General features: G+C 43.0%; 1 protein-coding gene across 1 annotated transcript in view; it reads left to right on the top strand.

Annotated features, from left to right (window-relative positions):
* The window catches only part of clocka (clock circadian regulator a), a 60,456-nt gene extending 37,823 nt beyond the window's left edge, over positions 1-22,633 (top strand). Inside the window, exons 6-24 of the mRNA XM_046353025.1 lie at positions 1,937-1,999; positions 2,130-2,278; positions 4,015-4,106; positions 5,720-5,809; positions 6,037-6,157; positions 7,749-7,862; positions 8,012-8,130; positions 8,289-8,371; positions 8,742-8,848; positions 12,166-12,313; positions 12,449-12,530; positions 17,674-17,818; positions 17,926-18,020; positions 18,115-18,293; positions 18,411-18,516; positions 18,614-18,772; positions 18,963-19,381; positions 19,538-19,784; positions 19,870-22,633. Of these exons, the coding sequence (XP_046208981.1) occupies positions 1,937-1,999; positions 2,130-2,278; positions 4,015-4,106; positions 5,720-5,809; positions 6,037-6,157; positions 7,749-7,862; positions 8,012-8,130; positions 8,289-8,371; positions 8,742-8,848; positions 12,166-12,313; positions 12,449-12,530; positions 17,674-17,818; positions 17,926-18,020; positions 18,115-18,293; positions 18,411-18,516; positions 18,614-18,772; positions 18,963-19,381; positions 19,538-19,784; positions 19,870-20,145 (2,794 nt within the window). The 3' untranslated portion in view covers positions 20,146-22,633. The remainder of the gene's footprint in view (positions 1-1,936; positions 2,000-2,129; positions 2,279-4,014; positions 4,107-5,719; positions 5,810-6,036; positions 6,158-7,748; positions 7,863-8,011; positions 8,131-8,288; positions 8,372-8,741; positions 8,849-12,165; positions 12,314-12,448; positions 12,531-17,673; positions 17,819-17,925; positions 18,021-18,114; positions 18,294-18,410; positions 18,517-18,613; positions 18,773-18,962; positions 19,382-19,537; positions 19,785-19,869) is intronic.
* Positions 22,634-25,680: the final 3,047 nt, after the last annotated feature.

Genomic DNA, 25,680 nt, shown 5'->3' with positions numbered 1-25,680 from the left:
CTTCATCTAAAAATATCTTTGGTGAGTGTAATTTGAAGCTGATTTGATCGTAGCAATTCTGGGGTTAAAAACACACACACTCATATAAAACATTAATCTCATACTCACACAGCATGCACCAAAACGCAAATATTGGGACAGATGCACACATACAGAAAGCATGCCAGTGTACCTCATTCCACAGAATGGCACAGGCTTAGATCATTACGCATTTGCATTAGCATGATTTTCCCCCTCCAAGGAATCTTGGTCAGTGATTTAATGAATGATTGTTGAATGGGAGGAAGTGTGGAGTGACAATATACCTCAGAAGTGACTCAGGTTGGCCAATAAACCTTTATGGTACTGGCTGGAAGGACTGTGGAGCACAGTGACACCACATATGGACAATATCCACGCATGCTATGCATGTAGACAGACAGTCAAGCACTTTAAAATATTTTCTTGGAGGTGTACATATTAACATTTACTGCATGTACACACACGCACAGCTACATGCATATTGGCATGTATACACAGCTACATGCATATTGGCATGTATACACAGCTACATGCATATTGGTACGTATACACAGCTACATGCATATTGGCACGAATACACAGCTACATGCATATTGGCACGAATACACAGCTACATGCATATTGGCACGTATACACAGCTACATGCATATTGGCACGTATACACAGCTACATGCATATTGGCACGTATACACAGCTACATGCATATTGGCACGTATACACAGCTACATGCATATTGGCACGAATACACAGCTACATGCATATTGGCACGCTACATACACAGCTACATGCATATTGGCACGTATACACAGCTACATGCATATTGGCACGTATACACAGCTACATGCATATTGGCACGTATACACAGCTACATGCATATTGGCACGAATACACAGCTACATGCATATTGGCACGTATACACAGCTACATGCATATTGGCACGTATACACAGCTACATGCATATTGGCACGTATACACAGCTACATGCATATTGGCACGTATACACAGCTACATGCGTATTGGCACGTATACACAGCTACATGCGTATTGGCACGAATACACAGCTACATGCGTATTGGCACGAATACACAGCTACATGCGTATTGGCACGTATACACAGCTACATGCATATTGGCACGTATACACAGCTACATGCATATTGGCACGTATACACAGCTACATGCATTTTGGCACGTATACACAGCTACATGCATATTGGCACGTATACACAGCTACATGCATATTTGCACGTATACACAGCTACATGCATATTGGCACGAATACACAGCTACATGCATATTGGCACGAATACACAGCTACATGCATATTGGCACGAATACCCAGCGCCATAGGCTTCAATAGGTCTCATCCATGCTGACACACTGTACTTATGAATATTTTCTAACTGCAGGCAGAACATTGCCAATGCTACTTGTCAAGGTCCTAATAATGACAATTTGACGTACTTTAGTGATATCAGTCTTAGTCGGCTGAGTAAGCGAAAGGTTCTCCCTTCCAAGGCAAATGAGTCACATCCACGGACATTGTTCCTCAATACCAGCTGAGTCAAAGAGCACAAGTCTCTGTCTAAATATAGACTGAGCCTGGCACTGCCCTCTACTGCTTGGGCTGAGGTAGCAGTCTGGCCAATGATATCTGCACCTCTTATATTTGGCCCAAAATAATTATTTTGTAATGCCATTGTCAAGTTTTTTTTTTTTGTTCTGGTCTGTAATTGAATAAATGTTTATATTATTCCTCTGAATTTATTTAAGTGTAAGTAAATGCAAAGTTAGTTTAAATAAATGGATTTTAAATAGTTTTGGGGCCGTGGTATGTGATTGGCTGGTCTTTATTGAGTAGAGGTTTAGGATTGGAGGATCTTGTTTGACCGGTTGGTTGGTTGTTTGTTTTGCAGTGATGACGCAAGCAGTATCTTTGATGGGTTAATGGAAGAAGATGAAAAGGACAAAGCAAAACGGTGAGGTCTTAATAAAGCTCAAGCACTCCATTAAAGGGAACTCTGAACAAAGGCTTAGTTTGATCATTGTGTTGTTTTTGTTAGCATCTTAGTATGTGTATTCTTATCTTTCTCATGTCCAACCCTCCAGAGTATCCCGTAACAAGTCTGAGAAGAAGCGCAGAGACCAGTTCAATGTCCTCATCAAGGAGCTGGCTACCATGTTGCCAGGCAACACTCGGAAGATGGACAAGTCTACCATCTTACAGAAGAGCATCGATTTCCTGCGCAAGCATAAAGGTATGGACCTCTCCTCCTTCTAGCACTTGGACATCAACATGTCTGGAAAAATAGGAACATTTCAGTGTTTTAACCAGGGAACCAAAATTATTTTCCATTAGTTTTGTTCTGAACAGAATCTTAATTAAAAAAAAAAATTCCATTCCACTGTTCCGACCAGCAAAATAAAGATCTGAACTGGTTCGAACACCAAAAAATGAACTGTTTATATTGTTCCTTTTTAAACCTCAGATTTTTGATTTTTTTTAAAACATTTAGTTTGACAATAAATCACTTCACAAATGGATAGAGCAGCGTGCTATGGAGCGGGCAAGCAATGTGCATACATTGGACAGACAAGTGTAGTGTAGGGTGCAACATGCGACTGAAATTTGGCGGGTGAGGAGAGCGCTGGGCATGAAGTGCTGGGCATCTTGTAATTATGACGTATAATATCTGAATTAAGCCCACATAATTATACCTACGGAGGAGCGGCTTCTATGAAGGAACTTTGAATATCTTTGAACTTCAGAGATTTGGCTTAACTGACGGTGGACCAGAGCTAGCCTTGGATCATGACTCTCAGTTCCATTACATTACTCATAATGCCGTCTAGAGTTGTCAAGAGCTAGACCAGAGCTAGCTAGCTAACAAGCTTGTGTGTGCAGAGAAGCACCAGAATTAAAATTAAAATAACTTTTTTGTTGTTAATAAATCCAATGTGAAACATGATGCTGTAACTATAGTATCCTTAAATCGCATGTGAAAAAAGTTAATTTGTTTTTCTGTAATTAAAAATCTCTCCCTAATTTCTAAATCACACTACAGTAGACTATGCATGCTTTAGAAGTAGGGGGAGGGGCCGGTAGTTTACACACACTGGCAAAGATTGTCAGCTGGTAGGCAGACGGACACTAGAATAAGTTTCTTTGCATGGGCGCTTTGTTGTTTTTTGCGTGGGACTGGAGAACAGTTCCCATGCTTTTAAAATAATGGTTCTGTTCCGGAACAGTATTCATGGGTTGCACCTCCGTCACTTGGTCGCGCCATTGCCATTGCTATCAAGGTTCTACAGATGCTGCAGCATATTGATATCCTACTGATGGTTATTGCTTAGTCTTCCTGAACGGGGGCTAATGACTGTTTCGTCAAAATTACACTATAGTGGCCTGGAAATAAGATGACATTGCTAAAAGTAGACAAATAATTTGTAGAAAACAACATTGGCATTATGATGTCCTCAAGTTTACTTTATAGAAATGGCAATGTTGGCATGAGCCTGCAAAGTTGGTCAGAAATATGTAGCAATGCTAACTTTAAGCTGGCTAAAATGTCGGTGCCCTCCCCTCAATCGTAGCTAGCTAGCTAAAGTTATGCTACATCTAAAGTCAATCTGGCGACATTACAATGATGACAAAAAATGTCCTACTAATTATTTGCCTCCTTTTGAAATGCCATCGGCACAGTAATGCACTTTAGACGAGATCGTCATCCCCACCTGTTAAGACTGCATAGAGATGAATGCTCATCTGGACGTCTGTTCTAAAACGAACGTGCAAAACAATATTGTGATGAAACGTGCAGATTCAGATCATGGATACATCACTTTCGTTCTCGGTTCTGGTTCTGTTCTTCGGAAAAACATTTTTGTCCAGTTTTCGGGACTGTTCCCTGAACCGGTTCCAACCCCTGGTATTAACCAAGCTGTCAGGGGAATCACTGACGTGAATTACTCAATCTGTGTCTCTCCCTGTCAGAAATCGCTGCGCAGTCAGAGTCAAGTGAGATCCGACAGGACTGGAAACCTCCTTTTCTTAGTAATGAAGAGTTCACACAGCTGATGCTGGAGGTGAGAGTGGCAGTCAACACACTTAAAGTGCAGTAGATTACACATCCTTTCACGAAGTAGGATCTATACTGAACAAAAATATAAATGCAACAATTGTGAAGATTATATTGATTTACAGCTCATATAAGGAAATCAGTTAATTTAAATAAATTCATTAGGCCCTAATCTATGGATTTCACATGACTGGGAATACAGATATGCATCCCTTAAAAAGGTAGGGGCGTGGATCAGAACACCAGTCAGTATCTGATGTGACCACCATTTTCATCATGCAGCATGACATCTCCTTCACATAGAGTTAATCAGGCTGTTGATTGTGGCCTGTGGAATGTTGTCCCACTCCGCTTCAATGGCGGTGCGAAGTTGCTGGATATTGGCAGGAACTGGAACACGGTGTCATACACGTCGATCCAGATCATCCCACACACGCTCAATGGGTGACATGTCTGGCGAGTATGCAGGCCGTGGAAGAACTGGGACATTCCAGGAATTGTGTACAGATCCTTGTGACATGGGGCTGTGCATTATCATGCTGAAACATGAGGTGATGGCGGCAGATGAATGGCACAACAATGGGCCTCCAGAATCTCGTCACTGTATCTCTGTGCATTCAAATTGCCATTGATAAAATGCCATTGTGTTTGTTGTCCCTAGCTTATGCCTGTCCATACCATAACCCCACCTCCACCATGGGGCACTCTGTTCACAATGTTGACATCAGCAAACCCCTCGCCCACACGACGCCATACACATGGTCTGCGATTGTGAGGCCGGTTGGATGTACTGCCAAATTCTCTAAAACAACGTTGGAGGCGGCTTATGGTAGAGATATGAACATTAAATTCTCTGGCAACTACTCTGGTGGACATTCCTGCAGTCAGCATGCCAACTGCTCGCTCCCTCAACTTGAAACATCTGTGGAATTGTGTGACAAAACTGTACATTTTTCGAGTGGCCTTTTATTGTTCCCAGTATAAGGTGCACCTGTGAAATGATTGTGCTGTTTAATCAGCTTCTTGATATGCCACATCTGTCAGGTGGATCGATTATCTTGGCAAAGGAGATATGCTCACTGACAGAGATGTAAACAAATTTGTGCACCAAATTTGAGAGAAATACGCTTTTTGTGCGTATGGAACCATTCTAGGATCTTTTATTTCAGCTCATGAAACATGGGACCAACACTACATGTTGCATTTTATATTTTTGTTCAGTGTACAAATAAAGTATGTCAGTCAAAAAGGATGTCAGGTAGCAGTAACAACATTCTGAACATGTTTTTGTTCATAGTTTCCGTAAGAAGGTTGACAATGAAACGTCTGTGTGAAATATTTTCCCCCTGTCTGCTGTATAAGCTAGAGAAAAATTGTGTGTGGGTTAAAACAGGTCCACTGTATAGGTAAAAAAAAAAAAAACGAAGGAATATTTGTATAAATGCTTGTATGCAAACCACCCTTCATTTTTTGGGATGTCATTGTTGATTGGTTTAACACACCAAGGACTATTCAAGTTTAAAGTTAACCGCAATGGTACATTTTTTTCTACATAGTTTACTTAGTAATACTCTATACTGCAAGTAGATGGTGCTTTAATAACTGTTTTGTATCTGCTAGGCGTTAGACGGCTTCTTCCTAGCAATTATGACTGATGGGAACATAATCTATGTCTCAGAGAGTGTTACATCTCTACTGGAACATCTTCCTGTGAGTATTAATTCTGTCCATACACATTACTTAATGCCTATGTAAGGTTGTTGTTATGCATTACTAAAGGTTGACATGCATGACGATGGTTGACATGCGTGACGACGGTTGACATGCGTGACGACGGTTGACATGCGTGACTACGGTTGACATGCGTGACGACGGTTGACATGCATGACCAAGGTTGACATACATGACCAAGGTTGACATCCGTGTGTGTGTTTCAGTCTGACCTGGTGGATCAGAACCTATTGAACTTCCTGCCCCTGGGGGAACATTCAGACGTGTATAAAGCTCTGTCGTCTCACATACTGGAGGGCGAGACGCTAACGCCTGAGTATCTCAAGAGTAAGTACTGGAGCTGTTTTAGTGTTTTTTTGTTCAGTTTCAGGTTTTAATGTCACATGCACAAGTGCAGTTAAATGCCTTTCTAGCAAACTCAAAACTCAACAATGCAATAATCAATAACAATGTAATACTAGAAAAAACACATGAGAAATAAGAAGAAATATGAAGAACACAATAAGTAAGTAAGCATACTATATACAGGGTCAGCTCCAATACCATATTTACAATGTGTAGGGATACAAGTTTGATGGAGCTAGATACTGTATGTATAGGAGTAAGGTGACTAAGCAACAGGATATAAGATAAACAGAGAGGCTGTAGCTTGTAAGTGAGTGGGTGTGCGTGTGTGTAGAGTCAGTATAAATGTATGTGCATATCAGTGGCGGTCGGTGCCGTTTATGAAGAGGGAGGATGAAGGAGTTCCCACATACCTTCAGCACTACTTGGCAGCTTTTCTTTCACTCTGCTGTCCAACTCATCCCAAACCATCTCAATTGGGTTGAGGTCAGGTGATTGTGGAGGCCAGGTCATCTGATGCAGCACTCCATCACTCTCCTTCTTGATCAAATAACTCTTACACAGCCTGGAGGTGTGGGTCATTTTGGGTCATTGTCCTGTTGAAAAACACATGATAGTCCCACTAAGTGCAAACCAGATGGCATATTGTTGCAAAATGCTGTGGTAGCCATGCTGGTTAAGTGTGCCTTGAATTCTATATAAATCACAGACTGTGTCCCCAGAAAAAGCATACCCACACCATCACACCTCCTCCTCCATGCTTCAAGGTTGGAACCACACATGCGGAGTTAATCCCGTTCACCTACTCTGTGTCTCACAAAGACACCGCAGTTGGAACCTAAAATATAAAATTTGGACTCAGCAGACCAAAGGACAGATTTCCACCGGTCTAATGTCCATTGCTCATGTTTCTTGGCCCATGCAAGTCTCTTCTTCTTATTGGTGCCCTTTAGTAGTAGTTTATTTGCAGCAATTCGACCAGTGAATCAAAGTTTACAACGTAGGTGCATACAGGTCGAGATATTTTTAGGTGACAGACAGTAACACACGGACAGATAGTGACACATTCAATACCGCCTTGCACACTCTTGCTTGCATCTAGCTGATCTAGAGTGTAATTGTTAGTCCAACAGTTGCAAACGAGAGTTTCTATTAGACAAATTGAGGTATGTTTAACTCTGCTCATTCCGCTTGCTGCCATTTTAAGAAATGTTTTTAAACTGAATCGGCAGAATGTATACACTCCTGATCACATGTAAACACAGTTCACTTTAAGAGCAGCCACGTTGTATTCCTTCTCGCAACCATGCGCTCTCTTCCTCTCACCTTTTCTCTTTGTTTGTGGACTTCAATGCACATCAGCTATATGTTACCAGGCGTAAAAAAAAACATATTTCCAAGCCAAACCAGATGATAACCGCTACACACAGCCTATATCGCTGTCACCATATTAGCTAAAGTAACGTCATAGTCAAGTTTCTTTGGCCACAGTATAAGCAGATCATTTTTTTAGAGTTAGATGTACCCATGAGTTTATTTGTACTCTTTTATTGTATAATTAATTTGTTTTCAGCTAAAAACCAGTTAGAATTCTATTGCCACATGCTCAGAGGGACGATTGACCCTAAAGCTCCCCCTGTGTACGAGTACGTCAAGTTCATCGGAAACTTCAAGGCCCTGAATAATGGTAAGTTTTATTTTATATTGATTTATGGGAATATAGGCTTGGAATGTGTACACAAGTAGTTGCTCTGTATTTAGTTTGTGACCATAAATGCACTTAGTCACTGTTGCCTTTTGGTCTGTCCCAATCTTTATTTTCCCTTTCTCCCAAAGTACCTAACTCAACTCGAAACGGCTTGGAAGGGGTGATCCAGCGTTCACTCCGGCCCGCTTTTGAGGACCGAGTCTGTTTCATAGCAACTGTGAGATTAGCTAAACCACAGTTTATTAAGGTAAGACACTTATACAGTATATCACAGACTGCATATGTAGGTAGCTAGGTAACCAGGTATGTCAAATGCTGTACTGTAACGTTTCCTAAGTGACTGCCTTGTAAATGATTTCCTTTGTATAAGAAGTAAACATCTAGTTTTTCCTCACTCACCCACAGGAGATGTGCACTGTGGAAGAACCCAATGAAGAATTCACCTCCAGACACAGCTTAGAATGGAAGTTCCTCTTCTTGGACCACAGGTAATGTGTGCTGTCTATAGCCATGTCTGTGTGTTTACTTGCCTATGTCATGTTCGAGTGAGTTAGCCTCTACCTGTTTGAAACTAGAGTGTTAGGTTCATCTCAAATCCAATTAGCTGGCTGCTGTGTTCTCTCTGGGCCAGTCAGTCTCAACTGTTTTTGAGCAACAACACTAGAAAGAGTACATAGTGTTTCACTGCCACTGAAAACCTTTATTATACTGTCCTCTGTAGATACCAGGTCCAGAGGGTAATGCATTGTTTTGTGTGTTTTTGATGTGTTATTATAACTACTTTAAAGGGTGATAAACTGTATATTATTGTCTTTGAATGGGTTGTGCTCTCATTTAATGACATTGTTACCTCCCCAGGGCTCCGCCCATAATAGGTTACCTGCCGTTTGAGGTTCTGGGTACATCTGGTTATGACTACTACCACGTGGATGACCTGGAGTCACTGGCCAAATGCCACGAACACTGTAAGTACATTTCTGTCACATTTGTGTATTTCAAATCAAATTGTATTGGTCACATACACATATTTAGCAGATGTTGTAGCAAAATGCTTGTGTTCCTAGCTCAAAAAGTGCAGTTGTATCCAACAATACACACAAATCTAAAAGTAAAATAATGGAATTAAGAAATATATAATTATTAGAATGAGCAATGTCGGAGTGGCATTGACTAAAATACAGTAAAATAGCATGCATTATATACATATGAGATTAGTAAAGCAGTATGTAAACATTTAATTAAACATTATTAAAGTGACTAGTGTTTCATTATTAAAGTGGGCAGTGATTCCATGTCTGTGTATATAGGGCAGCAGCCTCTAAGGTGCAGGGTTGCGTAACCGAGTGGAAGCCAGCTAGTGATGGTTATTTAACAGTCTGATGGCCTTCAGATAGAAGCTTTTTTTTTTCAGTCTCTTGTTCCCAGTTTTGATGTACCTGTACTGACTTAGCCTTCTTGATGATAGAGGGGTGAACAGGCAGTGGCTCACGTGGTTGTCCTTGATGATGTTTTTGGCCTTCCTGTGACATTGGATGCTGTAGGTGTCCTGGAGGGCAGGTAGTTTGCCCCCAGTGACACGGTGGGAAGACTGCACCACCCTCTGGAGAGCCCTGCGGTTGCAGGCGATGCAGTTGCCGTACCAGGCAGTGATATAGCCCGACAGGATGCTCTCATTTGTGTATCTATTAAAATATGTGAGGGTTTTAGGTGCCAAGCCAAATTCCTTTAGCATCCTGAGGTTGAAGAAGCGCTGTTGCGCCTTCTTCACCACAATGTCTATGTGAGTGGACCCTTTCAGATCGTCAGTGATGTGTACGCCGAGGAACTTGAAGCTTTCCATCTTCTCCAATGCGGTCCCATCGATGTGGATAGGGGCGTGTTTCCTCAAGTCCACGATCAGCTCCTTTGTTTTGTTGATGTTGAGTGAGAGGAGGTGTTGGAGGCGTGCGTGTCAATGCAGTCATGGGTGAACGGGAAGTACAGGAGGGGGCTGAGCACGCACCCTTATGGGGCTCCTGTGTTGAGGATCAGCGAAGTGGAGATGTTGTTTACTACCTTCACCACCTGGGTGCGGCCCGTCAGGAAGTCCAGGACCCAGTTGCACATGGAGGGTTCAGACCCAGGGCCTTGAGCTTAATGATGAGCTTGGAGGGCTATTGTCAATGAACAGCATTCTTACGTAGGTATTCCTCTTGTCCAGATGGGATAGAACAGTGTGCAGTGCAATGGCGATTGCATCGTCTGTGAATCTATTGGGGCGGTAAGCAAATTGAAGTGGGTCTAGGGTGTAAGGTTGAGGTGATATGTTCCTTGACTAGTCTCTCAAAGCACTTCATGATGACAGAAATGAGTACTACGGGGCGGTAGTCGTTTAGCTCTGTTACCTTAACTTTCTTGGGAACAGGAACAATGGTGGCCCTCTTGAAGCATGTGGGGACAGCAAACTGGGATAAGGATTGATTTAATATGTCCGTAAACACACCAGCCAGCTGGTCTGCGCATGCTCTGAGGACGCGGCTGGGGATGCCGTCTGGGCCTGCAGCCTTGCGAGGGTTGACACGTTTAAATGTTTTCCTCACGTCGGCTGCAGCGAAGGAGAGTCCGCAGTTTTTGGTGGCGGGCAATGTCAGTGGCACTGTATTGTCCTCAAAGTGAGCAAAGAAGTTATTTAGTCTGTCTGGGAGCAAGACATCCTGGTCCGCGACGGGGCTGGTTTTCTTTTTATAATCCGTGATTGACTGTAGACCCTGCCACATATCTCTTGTGTCTGAGCCGTTGAATTGCGACTCTACTTTGTCTCTATACTGACGCTTAGCTTGTTTGATTGCCTTGCGGGGGGAATAGCTACACTGTTTTTATTCGGTCATGTTTCTGGTCACCTTGCCCTGGTTAAAGGAAGTGGTTCGCGCTTTCAGTTTCGCGCGAATGCTGCCATCAATCCACGGTTTCTGGTTTGGGAATGTTTTAATAGTTGCTGTGGGTACGACATCGCCGATGCACTTGCTAATGAACTCGCTCACCTAATCAGCGTATTCGTCAATGTTGTTGTTGGATGCAATGCGGAACATATCCCAATCCACGTGATCGAAGCATTCTTGAAGCGTGGAATCAGATTGGTCGGACCAGCGTTGAGCAGACCTGAGCGCGGGAACTTCCTGTTTTAGTCTCTGGATAAAGGCTGGGAGCAACAAAAAGGAGTCGTGGTCAGCTTTTTCGAAAGGAGGGCAGGGGAGGGCCTTATATGTGTCGCGGAAGTTAGAATAACAATGATCCAGGGTTTTCCCAGCCCTGGTTGCACAATCGATATGCTGATAGAATTTAGGGAGTCTTGTTTTCAGATTAGCATTGTTAAAATCCCCAGCTACAATGAATGCAGCCTCAGGATATGTGGTTTCCAGTTTACATAAAGTTTGTTCAGGGCCATCGATGTGTCTGCTTGGGGAGGGAATATATACTGATGTGATTATAATCGAAGAGAATTCTCTAGGTAGATATTGCGGTCGACATTTGATTGTGAGTCAGATGAACAGAAGGACTTGAGTTCCTGTATGTTGTTATGATCACACCACGTCTCGTTAATCATAAGGCATACCCCCCCGCCCCTCTTCTTACCAGAAAGATGCTTGTTTCTGTCATCGCGATGCGTGAAGAAACCAGCTGGCTGTACCGACTCCGATAGCGTGTCTCGAGTGAGCCATGTTTCCGTGAGGCAAAGAACGTTACAGTCTGTGATGTCTCTCTGGAATGCTACTCTTGCTCGGATTTCATCAACCTTGTTGTCAAGAGACTGGACATTGGCGAGTAGTATGCTAGGGAGTGGTGTGCGATGTGCCCGTCTCCGGAGCCTGACCAGAAGACCGCTTCATTTGCCCCTTTTACGGCGACGTTGTTTTGGTTCGCCGGCTGGGATCCGATCCATTGTCCTGGGTGGTGGGCAAAACACAGGATACACTTCGGGAAAGTCGTATTCCTGGTCGTAATGATGGTGAGTTGACGTTGCTCTTATATTCAGTAGTTCCTCCCGACTGTATGTAATGAAACCTAAGATTACCTGGGGTACCAATGTAAGAAATAACACGTAAAAAAAACAAAATACTGCATAGTTTCCTAGGAACGCGAAGCGAGGCGGCCATCTCTGTCGGCGCCGGAAGTTGCAAACGGTTTCTGGTTAGGGTAGGTTTTAATAGTCACGGTGAGTACACATTTTATGAGTGTGTTTGCGTTTTCCTGTCCCATGTCCATATCTGTGACATCAGTTCACTCCTCTCTCTCTCTTCTTCAGTAATGCAGTATGGGAAGGGGAAGTCATGCTACTACAGGTTTCTCACCAAAGGGCAGCAGTGGATCTGGCTCCAGACTCATTACTACATCACCTACCACCAGTGGAATTCAAGGCCCGAGTTCATCGTATGCACGCACACTGTCGTCAGGTATAAATCGGCCAATCAATAATAATGATATTCGTATGTATATTTCACAAGAAGTATGTCTGTCATACTATGGATAACCAGTAGTATTACATTGTGTTAGGATGTTCATAACCCTCTTTCACTGTTGTGTTGCAGCTATGCTGAGGTAAGGGCAGAACAGCGCAGGGAGCTGGGGATTGTTGAGTCACCGCCGCCAGAAATCTTTGCGGTAGATAAGGTGAGACATTTATGAGACTGACATGAGAGCTCGTCTCGCCGACTCCTGAGCACGAGCAATCAGAATTCAGTTTAGGGGATAAAGACGGGGCTGAGTTTCGTTAATGATGAGGGTGTTTTCCACAGGCACATGGAGAAGCCAGCCAAGTAGAAAATAGCCAACCAGGCTCCCCCGGGCTGGGATGGGGGTGTTACAAGCTCTAGTTTGGTGGCCTCTGGTACATTTTAATGCTAGATTGTTTTTTTCAACCAGCAACTATCAGGAAATAAGATTGATAAAAATAAAAATGTATATATATATACATATATACATGTATATACATGCATGCATACATACATACATAAAGTCGCGGCCAAAAGTTTTGAGAATGACACAAATATTAATTTTCATAAAGTTTGCTGCCTCAGTGTCTTTAGATATTTTTGTCAGATGTTACTATGGAATACTGGAGTATAATTACAAGCATTTCACAAGTGTCAAATGCTTTTATTGACAATTACATGAAGTTGATGCAAAGAGTCAATATTTGCAGTGTTGACCCTTCTTTTTCAAGACCTCTGCAATCCGCCCTGGCATGCTGTCAATTAACTTCTTGGCAAACAATCAGAAAATGACTTTACACCAGTCCTCAGCAGTCCAATCCCTTTTGCAGACTATCAGTCTGTCCCTGATGTTTTTCCTGGAAAGAAGTGGTTTCTTAGCTGCCCTTCTTGACACCAGGCCAGCAGATGCACTCACACCTGCCTGCTGCCATTACTGGTGGTGCCCCGATCCCGCAGCTGAATCAACTATAGGAGACGGTCCTGACGCTTGCTGGACTTTCTTGGGCGCCCTGAAGCCTTCTTCACAACAATTGAACCGCTCTCCTTGAAGTTCTTGATGATCCGATAAATGGTTGATTTAGGTGCAATCTTACTTGCAGCAATATCCTTGCCTGTGAAGCCCTTTTTGTGCAAAGCAATGATGACGACATGTGTTTCCTTGCAGGTAACCATGTCTGACAGAGGAAGAACAATGATTCCAAGCACCACCCTCCTTTTGAAGCTTCCAGTCTGTTATTCAAACTTAATCAGCATGACAGAGTGATCTCCAGCCCTGTCCTCGTCAACACTCACACCTGTGTAACGAGACACTGACATGATGTCAGCTGGTCCTTTTGTGGTAGGGCTGAAATGCAGTGGATTTTTTTGGGGGGGGGATTCAGTGGCAAAGAGGGACTTTGCAATTAATTGCAATTCATCTGATCACTCTTCATAACATTCTGGAGTATATGCAAATTGCCATCATACAAACTGAGGCAGCAGACTTTGTGAAAATTAATATTTGTGTCATTCTCAAATCTTTTGGCCACGACTGTACCTACATACAGTGGGGCAAAAAAGTATTTAGTCAGCCACCAATTGTGCAAGTTCTCCCACTTAAAACGATGAGAGAGGCCTGTACTTTTTATCATAGGTACACTTCAACTATGACAGACAAAATGAGAAGACAAAATCCAGAAAATCATATTGTAGGATTTTTTATGAATTTATTTGCAAATTATGGTGGAAAATAAGTATAAGTTAAAGCCTGTTCGCAAATGGGTCTTCCAAATGGACAATGACCCCAAGCATATTTCCAAAGTTGTGGCAAAATGGCTTAAGGACAACAAAGTCAAGGTATTGGAGTGGCCATCACAAAGCCCTGACCTCAATACTATAGAACATTTTGGGGCAGATCTGAAAAAGGAGGCCTACAAACCTGACTCAGCTACACTAGCTCTGTCAGGAGGAATAGGCCAAAATTCACCCAACTTATTGTGGGAAGCTTGTGGAAGGCTACCTGAAACATTTGACCCAAGTTAAACCATTTAAAGGCAATGCTGCCAAATAAATAGTTTTATTTTACATATACAAATTGAGTGTATGTAAACTTCTGACCCATTGGCAATGTGATGAAAGAAATAAAAGCTGAAATAAATCATTTTCTCTACTATTATTCTGACATTTCACATTCTTAAATTAAAGTGGTGATCCTAACTGACCTAAGATATGGAATTTTTACTAGGATGAAATGTCAGTAATGGTGAAAAACTGAGTTTGAATGTACTTGGCTACGGTTTATGTAAACCTCCGACTTTCAACTGTACATACGTTATAATAATAATAATAATATAATAATAATAATAATAATAATAATAATAAATAATATAATATAATATATGCCATTTAAACCTCCAAAGCGACTTACAGTCATGTGTGCATACTGTACATACTACCCTGTTACAAGCGCCATGCTCTACCAACTGAGCTACAGAAGGACACACACACACACACACACACACACACACACACACACACACACACACACACACACACACACACACACACACACACACACACACACACACACACACACACACACACACACACACACACACACACACACACACACACACACACACACACACACACACACACACACACACACACACACACACACACACACACACACACACACACACACACACACACACACACACACACACACACACACACACCTACTCATTCATGGTTTATTTTTTATATATATTTTTTTACTGTTTTCTACATTGTGGAATAATGGGGAAGACATATAAACTCTGAAATAACACATATGGAATCATGTAATAGCCAAAAGAGTATTAAACAAATCTAAATATATTTTATTAACTCAACAAAAAAAGAAACGTCCCTTTTTCAAAGATAATTTGTAGAAATCCAAGTAACTTCACAGATCTGCATTGTAAAGGGTTTAAACACTGTTTCCCAGGCTTGTTCAATGAACCATAAACAATTAATGAACATGCACCTGTGGAATGGTCTTTAAGACACTAACTTCTTACAGACAATAGGCAATTAAGGTCACAGTTATGAAAACTGAGGACACTAAAAGAGGCCTTTCTACTGAATCTGGAAAAACACAGAAAGAAAGATGCCCAAGGGTCCCTGCTCATCTTCGTGAATGGAGGCATCAGGACTGCAAATGTGGCCAGGGCAATAAATTGCAAAGTCCGTACTGTGAGACGCCTAAGACAGCGCTACAGGGAGACAGGACGGAAAGCTGATCGTCCTCGCAGTGGCAGACCACGTGTAACAACACCTTTACAGGATCGGTACATGCAAACATCACACCTGTGGGACAGGTACAGGATGGCAACAACAACTGCCTGAGTTACACCAGGAATGCACAATCCCTCCATCAGTGCTCAGAATGTCCGCAATAGGCTGAGAGAGGCTGGACTGAGAGCTTCTAGGCCTGTTGTAAAGGCAGGTCCTCACCAGACATCACTGGCAACAACGTCGCCTATGGGCACAAATCCACAGTCGCTGGACCAGACAGGACTGGCAAAAAGTGCACTTCACTGATGAGTCGCGGTTTTGTCTCACCAGGGGTGATGGTCGAATTTGCGTTTATCGTCGAAGGAATGAGCGTTACACCGAGGCCTGTACTCTGGAGGTTGAGGCTCCATCGTGGTCTGGGGCGGTGTGTCACAGCATCATTGGACTGAGCTTGTTGTCATTGCAGGCAATTTCAACGCTATGCGTTACAGGGAAGACATCCTCCTCCATCATGTGGTACCCTTCCTGCAGGTTCATCCTGACATGACCCTCCAGCGTGACAATGCCACCAGCCATACTGCTCGTTCTTTGTGTGATTTCCTGCAAGACAGGAATGTTACGTGTTCTGCCATGGCCAGCGAAGAGCCCGGATCTCAATCCCATTGATCACATCTGGGACCTGTTGGATCGGAGGGTGAGGGCTATTGCCATTCCCCCCAGGAATGTCCGGGAACTTGCAGGTACCTTGGTGGAAGAGTGGGGTAACATCTCACAGCAAGTACTGGCAAATCTGGTGCAGTCTATGAGGAGGAGATGCACTGCAGTACTTAATGCAGCTGGTGGCCACACCAGATACTGACTGTTACTTTTGATTTTGACCTCCCCCCCTTGTTCAGGGACACGTTATTCCATTTCTGTTAGTCACATTTCTGTGGGACTTGTTCAGTTTTTGTCTCAGTTGTTTAATCTCGTTATGTCCGTACAAATATTTACACATGTTAAGTTTGCTGAAAATAAACGCAGTTGACAGTGAGAGGACATGTCTTTTTTTGCTGAGTTTATATTTTGAGATTCTTCAAAGTAGCCACACTTTGCCTTGATGACAGCTGTGCACACTCTTGGCATTCTCTGCTGTTGCTGTTGATGATGTTGCTGTTTTTGTTGTTAAAATATGGATAGGGCCGTGTTCTGCCAAGTTGGCCAAAAATTGAGTGTCCCAAAAATAATTTATACTGGCCCGGACATGGTTTGGTTCTTAAATACATTGGCCTAAAGTTTGCCATGCTTTCTCTCTATATTCAGCTGTTAATTGCCTATATTTGGTTATTATGATATGTATTTAAAAGCTGTGTCATAATTTAGCAATGCAAGTCATTACTCTATTCTTTAGAATTACATTGCATTCATTTGTTTCTAAACTATGTCATTTTGAGAAGATTTGAAAATAGGACGCTGTCCCTTTTAAGACAAACGCTCCAAAAGAGAGATCAAAATGGCTACAGTAGGCTAGCATACATTTTTGCATACTGTCAACGCTAGCCAGCATATTGCTAGAATGTTCACTATTGAAGGTGTACTTTTGTAAATCGCTTTCCCTAAAATAAATACGCTCAGAGTAGATTGATTGGCACTTCATTTTGCTTTGGACAGCTCAAGTGTGCTGTGTGAAGTCATCAACTCCTACTGCTGGAGAGGTTGTGAACAATGATTTATATATTCACTATATGACTGTTAGGGGGCGCTGTGTTGAATCCACCGTGTCTCCATCTTGGTACAACACTGTTGTAGCTATGGAAATGCATTTATTAATGTCTACACTCGTTTTTGCCAAATGTATTATTTATTACAGACACCGTAATGCATACTTTTAAATTATATTATGTGAGCTAAATGTGCAAATGGAAAAACTATATAAAAACATTTTGTTTTCACCTATCGAACTGTGTTAGATCAGTGATTACCTCATGCGATGAAGGAGGGATGTATTTCCAAAGTCTCCTAACAACGTTTGGGAGTTTTAGTAGTGAGTCTGACTGTTCTCTCTCTGCTCTCTCCAATCTCAGGACTCTGGCTCTGAGTCTCAACACCAGCTCAACACCTCCAGCCTGAAGGAGGCCCTGGAGCGATTTGACCGCAGCCGCACGCCCTCCACCTCCTCCCGCAGCTCCCGCAAGTCCTCGTCTCACACCGCCGTCTCCAATCCAGCCTGTAAGCACCTACCACATGACATCACTACATCCATCTTGTCTATGGTCACATCCTTTCTGAGAGCTACTTTGATCCTAAGAGTAAGTTGTTTGTTTTTTCCTCCTCAGCACCTAAGCTAAAGACCGACAGGGGTACACCAGGATGCCAGTCCGTCTCTGCTATTGAGATGACATCACAGCGAAGGTCGTCCGTCAGCAGTCAGGTCAGTGTTGGCTTTCTTCCGCTTGCGGTCACCGCATCTTTATTTTTGATAGTAATCTGGTTCATAATGTAGTTCCTGTGTTTGTCTCCAACAGCAATCAATGAGCTCCCAGCACACCCAGAATACAGGGCAGAACATGGCCCCGTCCATTGTTTCACAACAACATCATCAACAGCAACAGCAGAGGCAGCAGCAACCACAACCACAACGGCAACAGCAGCAACCACCACCACCACAACAGCAGCAACCACCACCACCACAACAGCAGCAACCACCACCACCACAACAGCAGCAACCACCACCACCACAACAGCAGCAACCACCACCACCACAACAGCAGCAACCACCACCACCACAACAGCAGCAACCACCACCACCACAACAGCAGCAACCACCACCACAACAGCAGCAACCACCACCACAACAGCAGCAGCAACCACCACCAGAGCAGCAACCGCCACAACAGCAGCAGCTGCAGATCCAGCCCAGTGTCCAGGTGAGAAATCTCTCGCAGGACTGTAATTTCGCAGTGACAGAAATGTTCAATTATAATGAGCCATCCACAAACATCCCTTATTTTTCATCTTTGCTAGCCCATGGTACAGTTCTCCACCCAGCTGGATGCCATGCAGCACCTGAAGGATCAGCTGGAGCAGAGGACCAGGAGGATTGAGGCCAACATCCAGAGGCAGCAGCAAGAGCTCAGGCAGATCCAGGAGGAGCTCCAGAAGGTGCAGGGCCAGGGCCTACAGGTTAGCACTGCCCCCTGCTGTCTGTCTCGGGAACAGCACTATATTGACCATGGCCCTCTTATGTAGAGCTGGGAAAGGGTACTTGAACCAAAATGTCTGCTTACATTTGTGTGGATGCATGCATGTGTCATTATGCCTGTGTTTTTCTATGTAAGAAGAGTCTTACCATGTGGTATTTTCTCTGGTGCAGATGTTCCTCCAACAGGGTGCAGGTGGGCTGAGCCTGAGCTCTGTGCAGCTGGCCCAGGGGACCACCATGCAGCCAGGTGGCGCTCTCAACATGCAGGGTCAGGTGGTGTCTGCAGGCAACCTGCAGGGCAGTACTCAGCAGCAGCACACGGTTCAACGGCAACCTCAGCAGCAGGCCCAGCCTCAACAACAGAACCTGCTACAAGACACCAGCTCTGTCCTCTCACAGTCTTCTGTGAGGTCGACTCACTCTCTGCCGCCCCAGCAGAGTGCCCTGCCGGCCTCCCTCTACAACACCATGATGATCTCTCAGCCCAACCAGGCCAATGTGGTCCAGATAGCCAACAGCTTGGCCCAGAACAGCAGCAACAACACTGCTACTGTGGCAACCTTTGCCCAGGACCGCTCGGGACAGATCAGGTACATGATGCCATCAACAGGGTTTATTCTCCTCTCACTCAGCAGCTGATTGTTGCTGAGAACTATATTGATTACCCAAGGGATTTGCATACATTTTTTGTGTGTGGTTCTTATGTTGCTCATTTATTGCCATCCTCTCTCCCTCATCTCTCTCAGGTTCCCAGCTGGCTCTCAGTTGCTGACTAAGCTGGTGACTGGTCCGATGGCGTGTGGAGCGGTCATGGTCCCTACGACCATGTTCATGGGCCAGGTGGTGACAGCGTTCACTCCTCAGCAGGGCCAGACTCAGACAATCAGCATCGCCCAGCAGCAGCCTCAGCAGCAGGAGCAGCAGACGCAGGCGCAGTCTCAGGCCTTAGCCACACAGCATGGACAGGCCCAGCAACAAACCCAGTTCCTCCAGGTGAGGTGACCAATAGGGAGCACTGTCTGTAGAGGTAGATAAAGTATTTTTCCCTCCCACCCACCTCTCTGTTCTCCCTCTCTAGGGCCCTCGGCTGCTCCATGGAAACCAGTCCACTCAGTTGATCCTGCAGGCGGCGTTCCCACTGCAGCATCAAGGCGCTTTCGCCACCACGCAACTGCAGCAGCAGCAGCAACAACAACAACAGTTACAACAGCAACATCAGCAGCAACAGCAACAGCTCCAGCAGCAGCAACAACAACAGCAACAGCAACTCCAACAACAGCAGCAACAGGAGCAGCAGCTGGCCTCTCACAGGGCAGGTAGCATGTCAGGTCGCTCCAGCACACAGCCCCAGTAACCTGGCAACAGCCAATTAGACATGTGGACTGAACCAAGACAAGGTCTGTGTGTTTGTGTGAGGGGGTGAAGAGTTATAGTGGATGGATGGATCAATAGAACTTGGGAACGATTGGCGCTTCAGAGAGAAAACAATGCTGTGCTGACAGTGAGCACAGGGTCGCTCTGCCTCACGGCCATGCTCAGAACTCTTACCTCACAGAGACCTCCACTCTGTCCAGGTCCCCTCACCACGGTGGCAGGAAGAGGAAACCCTGGTCCCGCCAGTGTTTGTCCCCTCCCCTGTCCTCGTCTTGTGTGTTCAGTGTGTGCTCCGGTCACCCTCACAGGATTAATTTATGCAGGATGATCCAGTCGACACACTGGAGCTTCAATCCAGGCTTCAAAGAAGTCCTACGGAACAGACAGCAGACAGATTCCTTGTGTGTATTGTTTTTCCTCCTATTTTTGTTTTTCATGTGAAAGTAATTATGGGTAAGAAAATATTTTTAAGAATGTCATGTGGATTGTACTTTTATTGTACAGAACACATGTAAAATAATATGTAAATATATGGACAAAAAGATAACTAATATTTTATATGATGCATGAAATGAAAAGCGTAGTCTGTTATTTGTAGCTTTGAATATATATATTTTTTATCTAGTACTCTATGAAAGAAAGCAAACCTAACACGCTTAAGGGCAGATCTTTTCACAGACTTCCTTCTTCTCAGGGGGGGGGGGGGTCTGCTTAGCGGACACCGCTGATGCTGCTCGTCATGTCACAGTTTGTTTCATCCTCTTCCTCACTTTCAATGTCTTGGTAAAGGAAAAAAAATGTTTTAAATTTACAATATTTTTTTAGAATATACATTGTGGTCCAAAGCAACATGTTGAGGACTCTAAATAGACACAATCTTAGTCAAAACAATATTTTAAATAGTTAATAAAGCAAAGACCCAAAGTTGACCAAATAGACTTTAAATGCATCCTATGGAAACCCTATGAGTTCATTCTTTACTCGGCCATAATGCCTCATGCCAAAAGCATTTATTTGTTTATTCAAACCTGTGGCATTATCACTGTTTTAAGGAGTGGTCACATAACACTCATAGTGATGCATGAATAGTACCTCTAGATACAGGCTATACTAGGGCCAAGTCATAATGCTTTACAATACTGTAGTTATTTTAGCCTCGAAGGCTTAATGTGTAGAAAATATAAGTATTCCCATAGAAAAAGTATCTATTCAATGCCGTTTTAAATGGTCAAAAACACTACCTTAAACTAAGAAATGCAATATACGCTTGTGATTTTTCCGCACAATATCACATATTAGCTCTGTTAGAAATTGTATGAATACTGAATTATTTTAGTGTCTGTTCTATGAATGAAATGCATCCCCTTATGTCCATACTTTCTCCTGTCACTTACAACCAACAACTACAACATGTTTATGACCTTGATCTCCAATGAAGCTTTTTCTGGGTCAGAACAAACAAATGATTGATAATTTGTCCTCTTTAGAGGAGAAATGTAATGAAGGTGGATCTCATCAAATAGGTGTTAGGACAGAACGCCACCAGCGATTGTTGCGATCCGAGTTCATCTTCATGTGTTCGTGAAGTAAGCTTGTAATGTTTGTCTGAAGCCAGTGGCGTAGGTATTACACTGTGGGGGGGATGTGGTCTTAATCAAGACGTTAAACTGCTAATCTGACCTACTGGGGTCATTCATTAAAGTAAACGTATAGCACTTATTGAAACTCTGGCCCTACAGACAGTACTCTTCACTTCTTCTCAGTTGTTCGATTGCGAGAAGACAAACTACACTACTGGAAATGTTTCCTAAGGCTAGGCCCAGTCCAGACAAGAACAGAGAAAATGCTGAGGCTATTTGATCCTAGAACGCAAATGACCTCTGAAACAAGTGAAACTGGTGTTTGTTGGACCTGCCAAAAGAATGGATTGAAACAATTATCATACAGTTAAGAGATGTTGTCTGTTTGAAGTTTTTCTTCTCCTGCTGCTCTGCTCCTCCTGTCAGGCAGTACATATCACCATGTAACTGTGTTGTAAGGCTATAAGGTGATGGTTATATTGTCGTGCCATGGCAAATGTAAAACAACTGTTGTTGAGTGGGGTCCTATGGACTGGTTGTACTATATGTTGCCATATTAACTTCCATAGTGGATTTCCAGGTTTCTATGGTGAATGTTGTCAAGTGAGGTTCTTGGGGATTGAGCCTCTGGTTTTCCCAGTTGCTCATTTGTTGTCAGGGGCTTCTGCAGAATGGCACTTTAGTAGTAGTCGTTATGAATCTTCACTTACAGTAGAATGGTCAGGGAGCAGGTCAGCTAATTTCATCTCTATAAAAAATGGATTATATACTGAACAAAAATATAAACGCAACATTTTGGGAACGGTGTCCCTTCCACGGGACGGTTGAGCTAACGTAGGCTAATGTGATTAGCATGAGGTTGTAAGTAACAAGAATATTTCCCAGGACATAGACATATCTGATATTGGCTGAAAGCTTAAATTCTTAAATTCTTCACTGTTCAATTTACAGTAGCTATTACAGTGAAAAAATACCATGCTATTGTTTGAGGTAAGTGCACAATTTTGAACATGAAAAGTTATAAATAAACAAATTAGGCACATTTGGGCAGTCTTGATAAAAACTTTTTAACAGAAATACAATGGATTCATTGGATCAGTCTAAAACTTTGCACATAGACTGATGCCATCTAGTGGCCAAAATCTAAATTGCACCTGGGCTGGAATAATACATGATGGCCTTTCTCTTGCATTTCAAAGATGATGGTACAAAAAAAATACAAAATAACTTCTTTTTTTTCTTTGTATTATCTTTTACCAGATCTATTGTGTTATATTCTACTACATTCCTTTGACATTTCCATAAACTTCAAAGTGTTTCCTTTCAAATGGTACCAGGAATATGCATATCCTTGCTTCAGGGCCTGAGCTACAGGCAGTTAGATTTGGATATGTCATTTTTGGGCGAAAATTGAAAAAAAGGGGCTAATCCTTAAAGTGTTGGTCCCATGTTTCATGAGCTGAATTAAATAAAATATCCCATAAATGTTCTATACGCACAAAAGCTTCTCTCTCAAATGTTGTGCACAAAGTTGTTTACATCCCCGTTAGTGAGCATTTGTTTTTAGCCAAGATAGTCCATCCACGTGACATGTGACACATCAAGAAGCTGATTAAATAGCATGATCATTACACAGTTACAATAAAAGGCCACTCTAAAATATGCCGTTTTTTCACACAAAACAATGCCACAGATGTCTCAAGTTTTGAGGGAGTGTGCAATTGGCATGCTGACTGCAGGAATGTTCAGCAGAGCTGTTTCCAGAGAATTGACTGTTAATTTCTCTATCATAAGCCGCCTCCAATGTTGTTTTAGAGAATTTGGCAGTACGTCCAACCGGCCTCACAACCTCAGATCACGCTAGCCCAGGACCTCCACATCCGACTTCTTCATCTGCAGGATCATCTGAGACCAGCCACCCGGACAGCTGATGAAACTGTGGGTTTGTACAACCGAAGAAATTCTGCACAAACTGTCAGAAACCTTTTTAGGGAAGTTCATCTGCACGCTCGTCATCGTTACCAGGGTCTTGACCTGACTGCAGTTCGGCTTCGTAACTGACTTCAGTGAGCAAATGCTTACTTTCGATGGCTACTGGGACGCTGGGGAAACGTCATGTGGGGGCGAGCTGTTTGCTGACGTCAATGTTGTGAACAGTGCTCATGGTGGGGTTATGGTTATGGGCAAGCATAAGCTATGGACAATGAACACGATTGCATTTTATCGAAGGTAATTGAAATGCACAGAGATACCGTGACGAGATCCTGTGGCCCATTGACGTGCCATTCAGCCGCCGCCATAATCTCATGTTTCAGCATGATAATATACAGCCCCGTGTCTCAAGGATCTGTACACAATTCTTGACTGAAGATATCTCAGTTCTTCCATGGCCTACATACTCACCAGACATGTCACCCATTGAGCATTTTTGGGAGGCTCTGGATCGACGTGTACGACATGTTCCAGTTCCCACCAATATCCAGCAACTTCACACAGCCATTGAAGAGAGAAATGGGACAATATTCCACAGGCCACAATCAACAGCCTGATCAACTCGATGTGAAGGAGTTGCGTGGTGGTGTATGAGGCAAATGGTGGTCACACCAGATACTGACTGGTTTTCTGATCCACACCCCTCCCTTTTTTTAAGGTATCTGTGACCAACAATATCTGTATTCCCAGTCATGTGAAATCCATAGATTAGGGCCTAATGAATTTATTTCAATTGACTGATTTCCTTGAATGAACTGAACTTTAACTCAGTAAAATCTGTGAAATTGTTGCATGTTGCATTTATATTTTTGTTCAGTGTTGAATAATTAATATTCTTGATCGTTTGCTATCTTTTAGTTGAGAAGGATTGTGTGAAACCTGCATTAAGTTTCACTTTTTTTATTGGTGGAAGTTGACAAATAACATTCTCTATCAAACCTCTGGTATCACAGCATAACATTGTAGAACCTCTGGGCCTTCTAGGGGTCATTTCCTGCTCTGGTCTCTCACAAGGCTGGCTGGTCTAATCCATGTTCATGTTGCAGTACCTCATGGCAAAACTGTCCCAAGCCCTTCTGTTCACATGTACAATAAGTCACACAAAGCCTGCTAGTCTCTGCTTATTAAAATTCACGCTTAGTGTGAATGGTGGTCCCTGTTGCTAGGCTATTGGTGGTGCATTGCCCTGTACAGTACAACAAGGCTGGTACTTCCTATAACCTCAAAGTTATTGTATTGCCAGTAATGCATATTGACACAGATTATTCAACAAGTTGTATGGAAACGGTATATGTGGCTCTTTCTTAATAGTTGGTTGGTCACTGATTTTATGCTGTTATTTTTATTAACATAAATGAAAGTTGCTCCATCTACTGATAAACCTTTTCAGCTACCATCAGTGGGTCAGGCAGTGCAATACTTGAATGAATGTAATTTAATATCGAACACCAACATAGCTGTGTAAAAACTGGTATGCATAAAGAAATGAATAACCAAGTGTTTTAACAGAACACACACCTCAGATTTTAAGATTATTTTTCTATGGCCAAGCTAGACCTCAAACGATAGCTATAGTAGATATTGTCATACACTGTAATATACTGCTATCATGGTGTAGAAAGGGAAAGCAGAATAGAAAAATCTACCTAATGATTTACCTCAAATGAGAAAGGAATTAAACAAACTGTGACATGCGTAAGAACTATTGATCTAATTTCCCCAAAACAGGATTGGCTACTTTGAGCTCCTAGATACGGACTCATGAGCTCATGGTTATACAAAGGTATATTGAAATGTTGAAAGGAATTCTTATTTAACAGCATATGCTGTATGCCCCCCCCTCCATGTAATTGGTTTCAATTGCCAAATAAATCTTATGAATTCTCTCAATGTGATTTGAGGGGAATGCTATATTAATATATTGGATCATCTCTAGGATGACC

Source organism: Oncorhynchus gorbuscha, linkage group LG06 (assembly GCF_021184085.1).
Source record: "Oncorhynchus gorbuscha isolate QuinsamMale2020 ecotype Even-year linkage group LG06, OgorEven_v1.0, whole genome shotgun sequence".
In the NCBI taxonomy this organism is placed as follows: Eukaryota; Metazoa; Chordata; class Actinopteri; order Salmoniformes; family Salmonidae; genus Oncorhynchus; species Oncorhynchus gorbuscha.
Note: the sequence above shows the minus strand (reverse complement) of the source record. Positions and strands in the feature narration are given on the sequence as shown.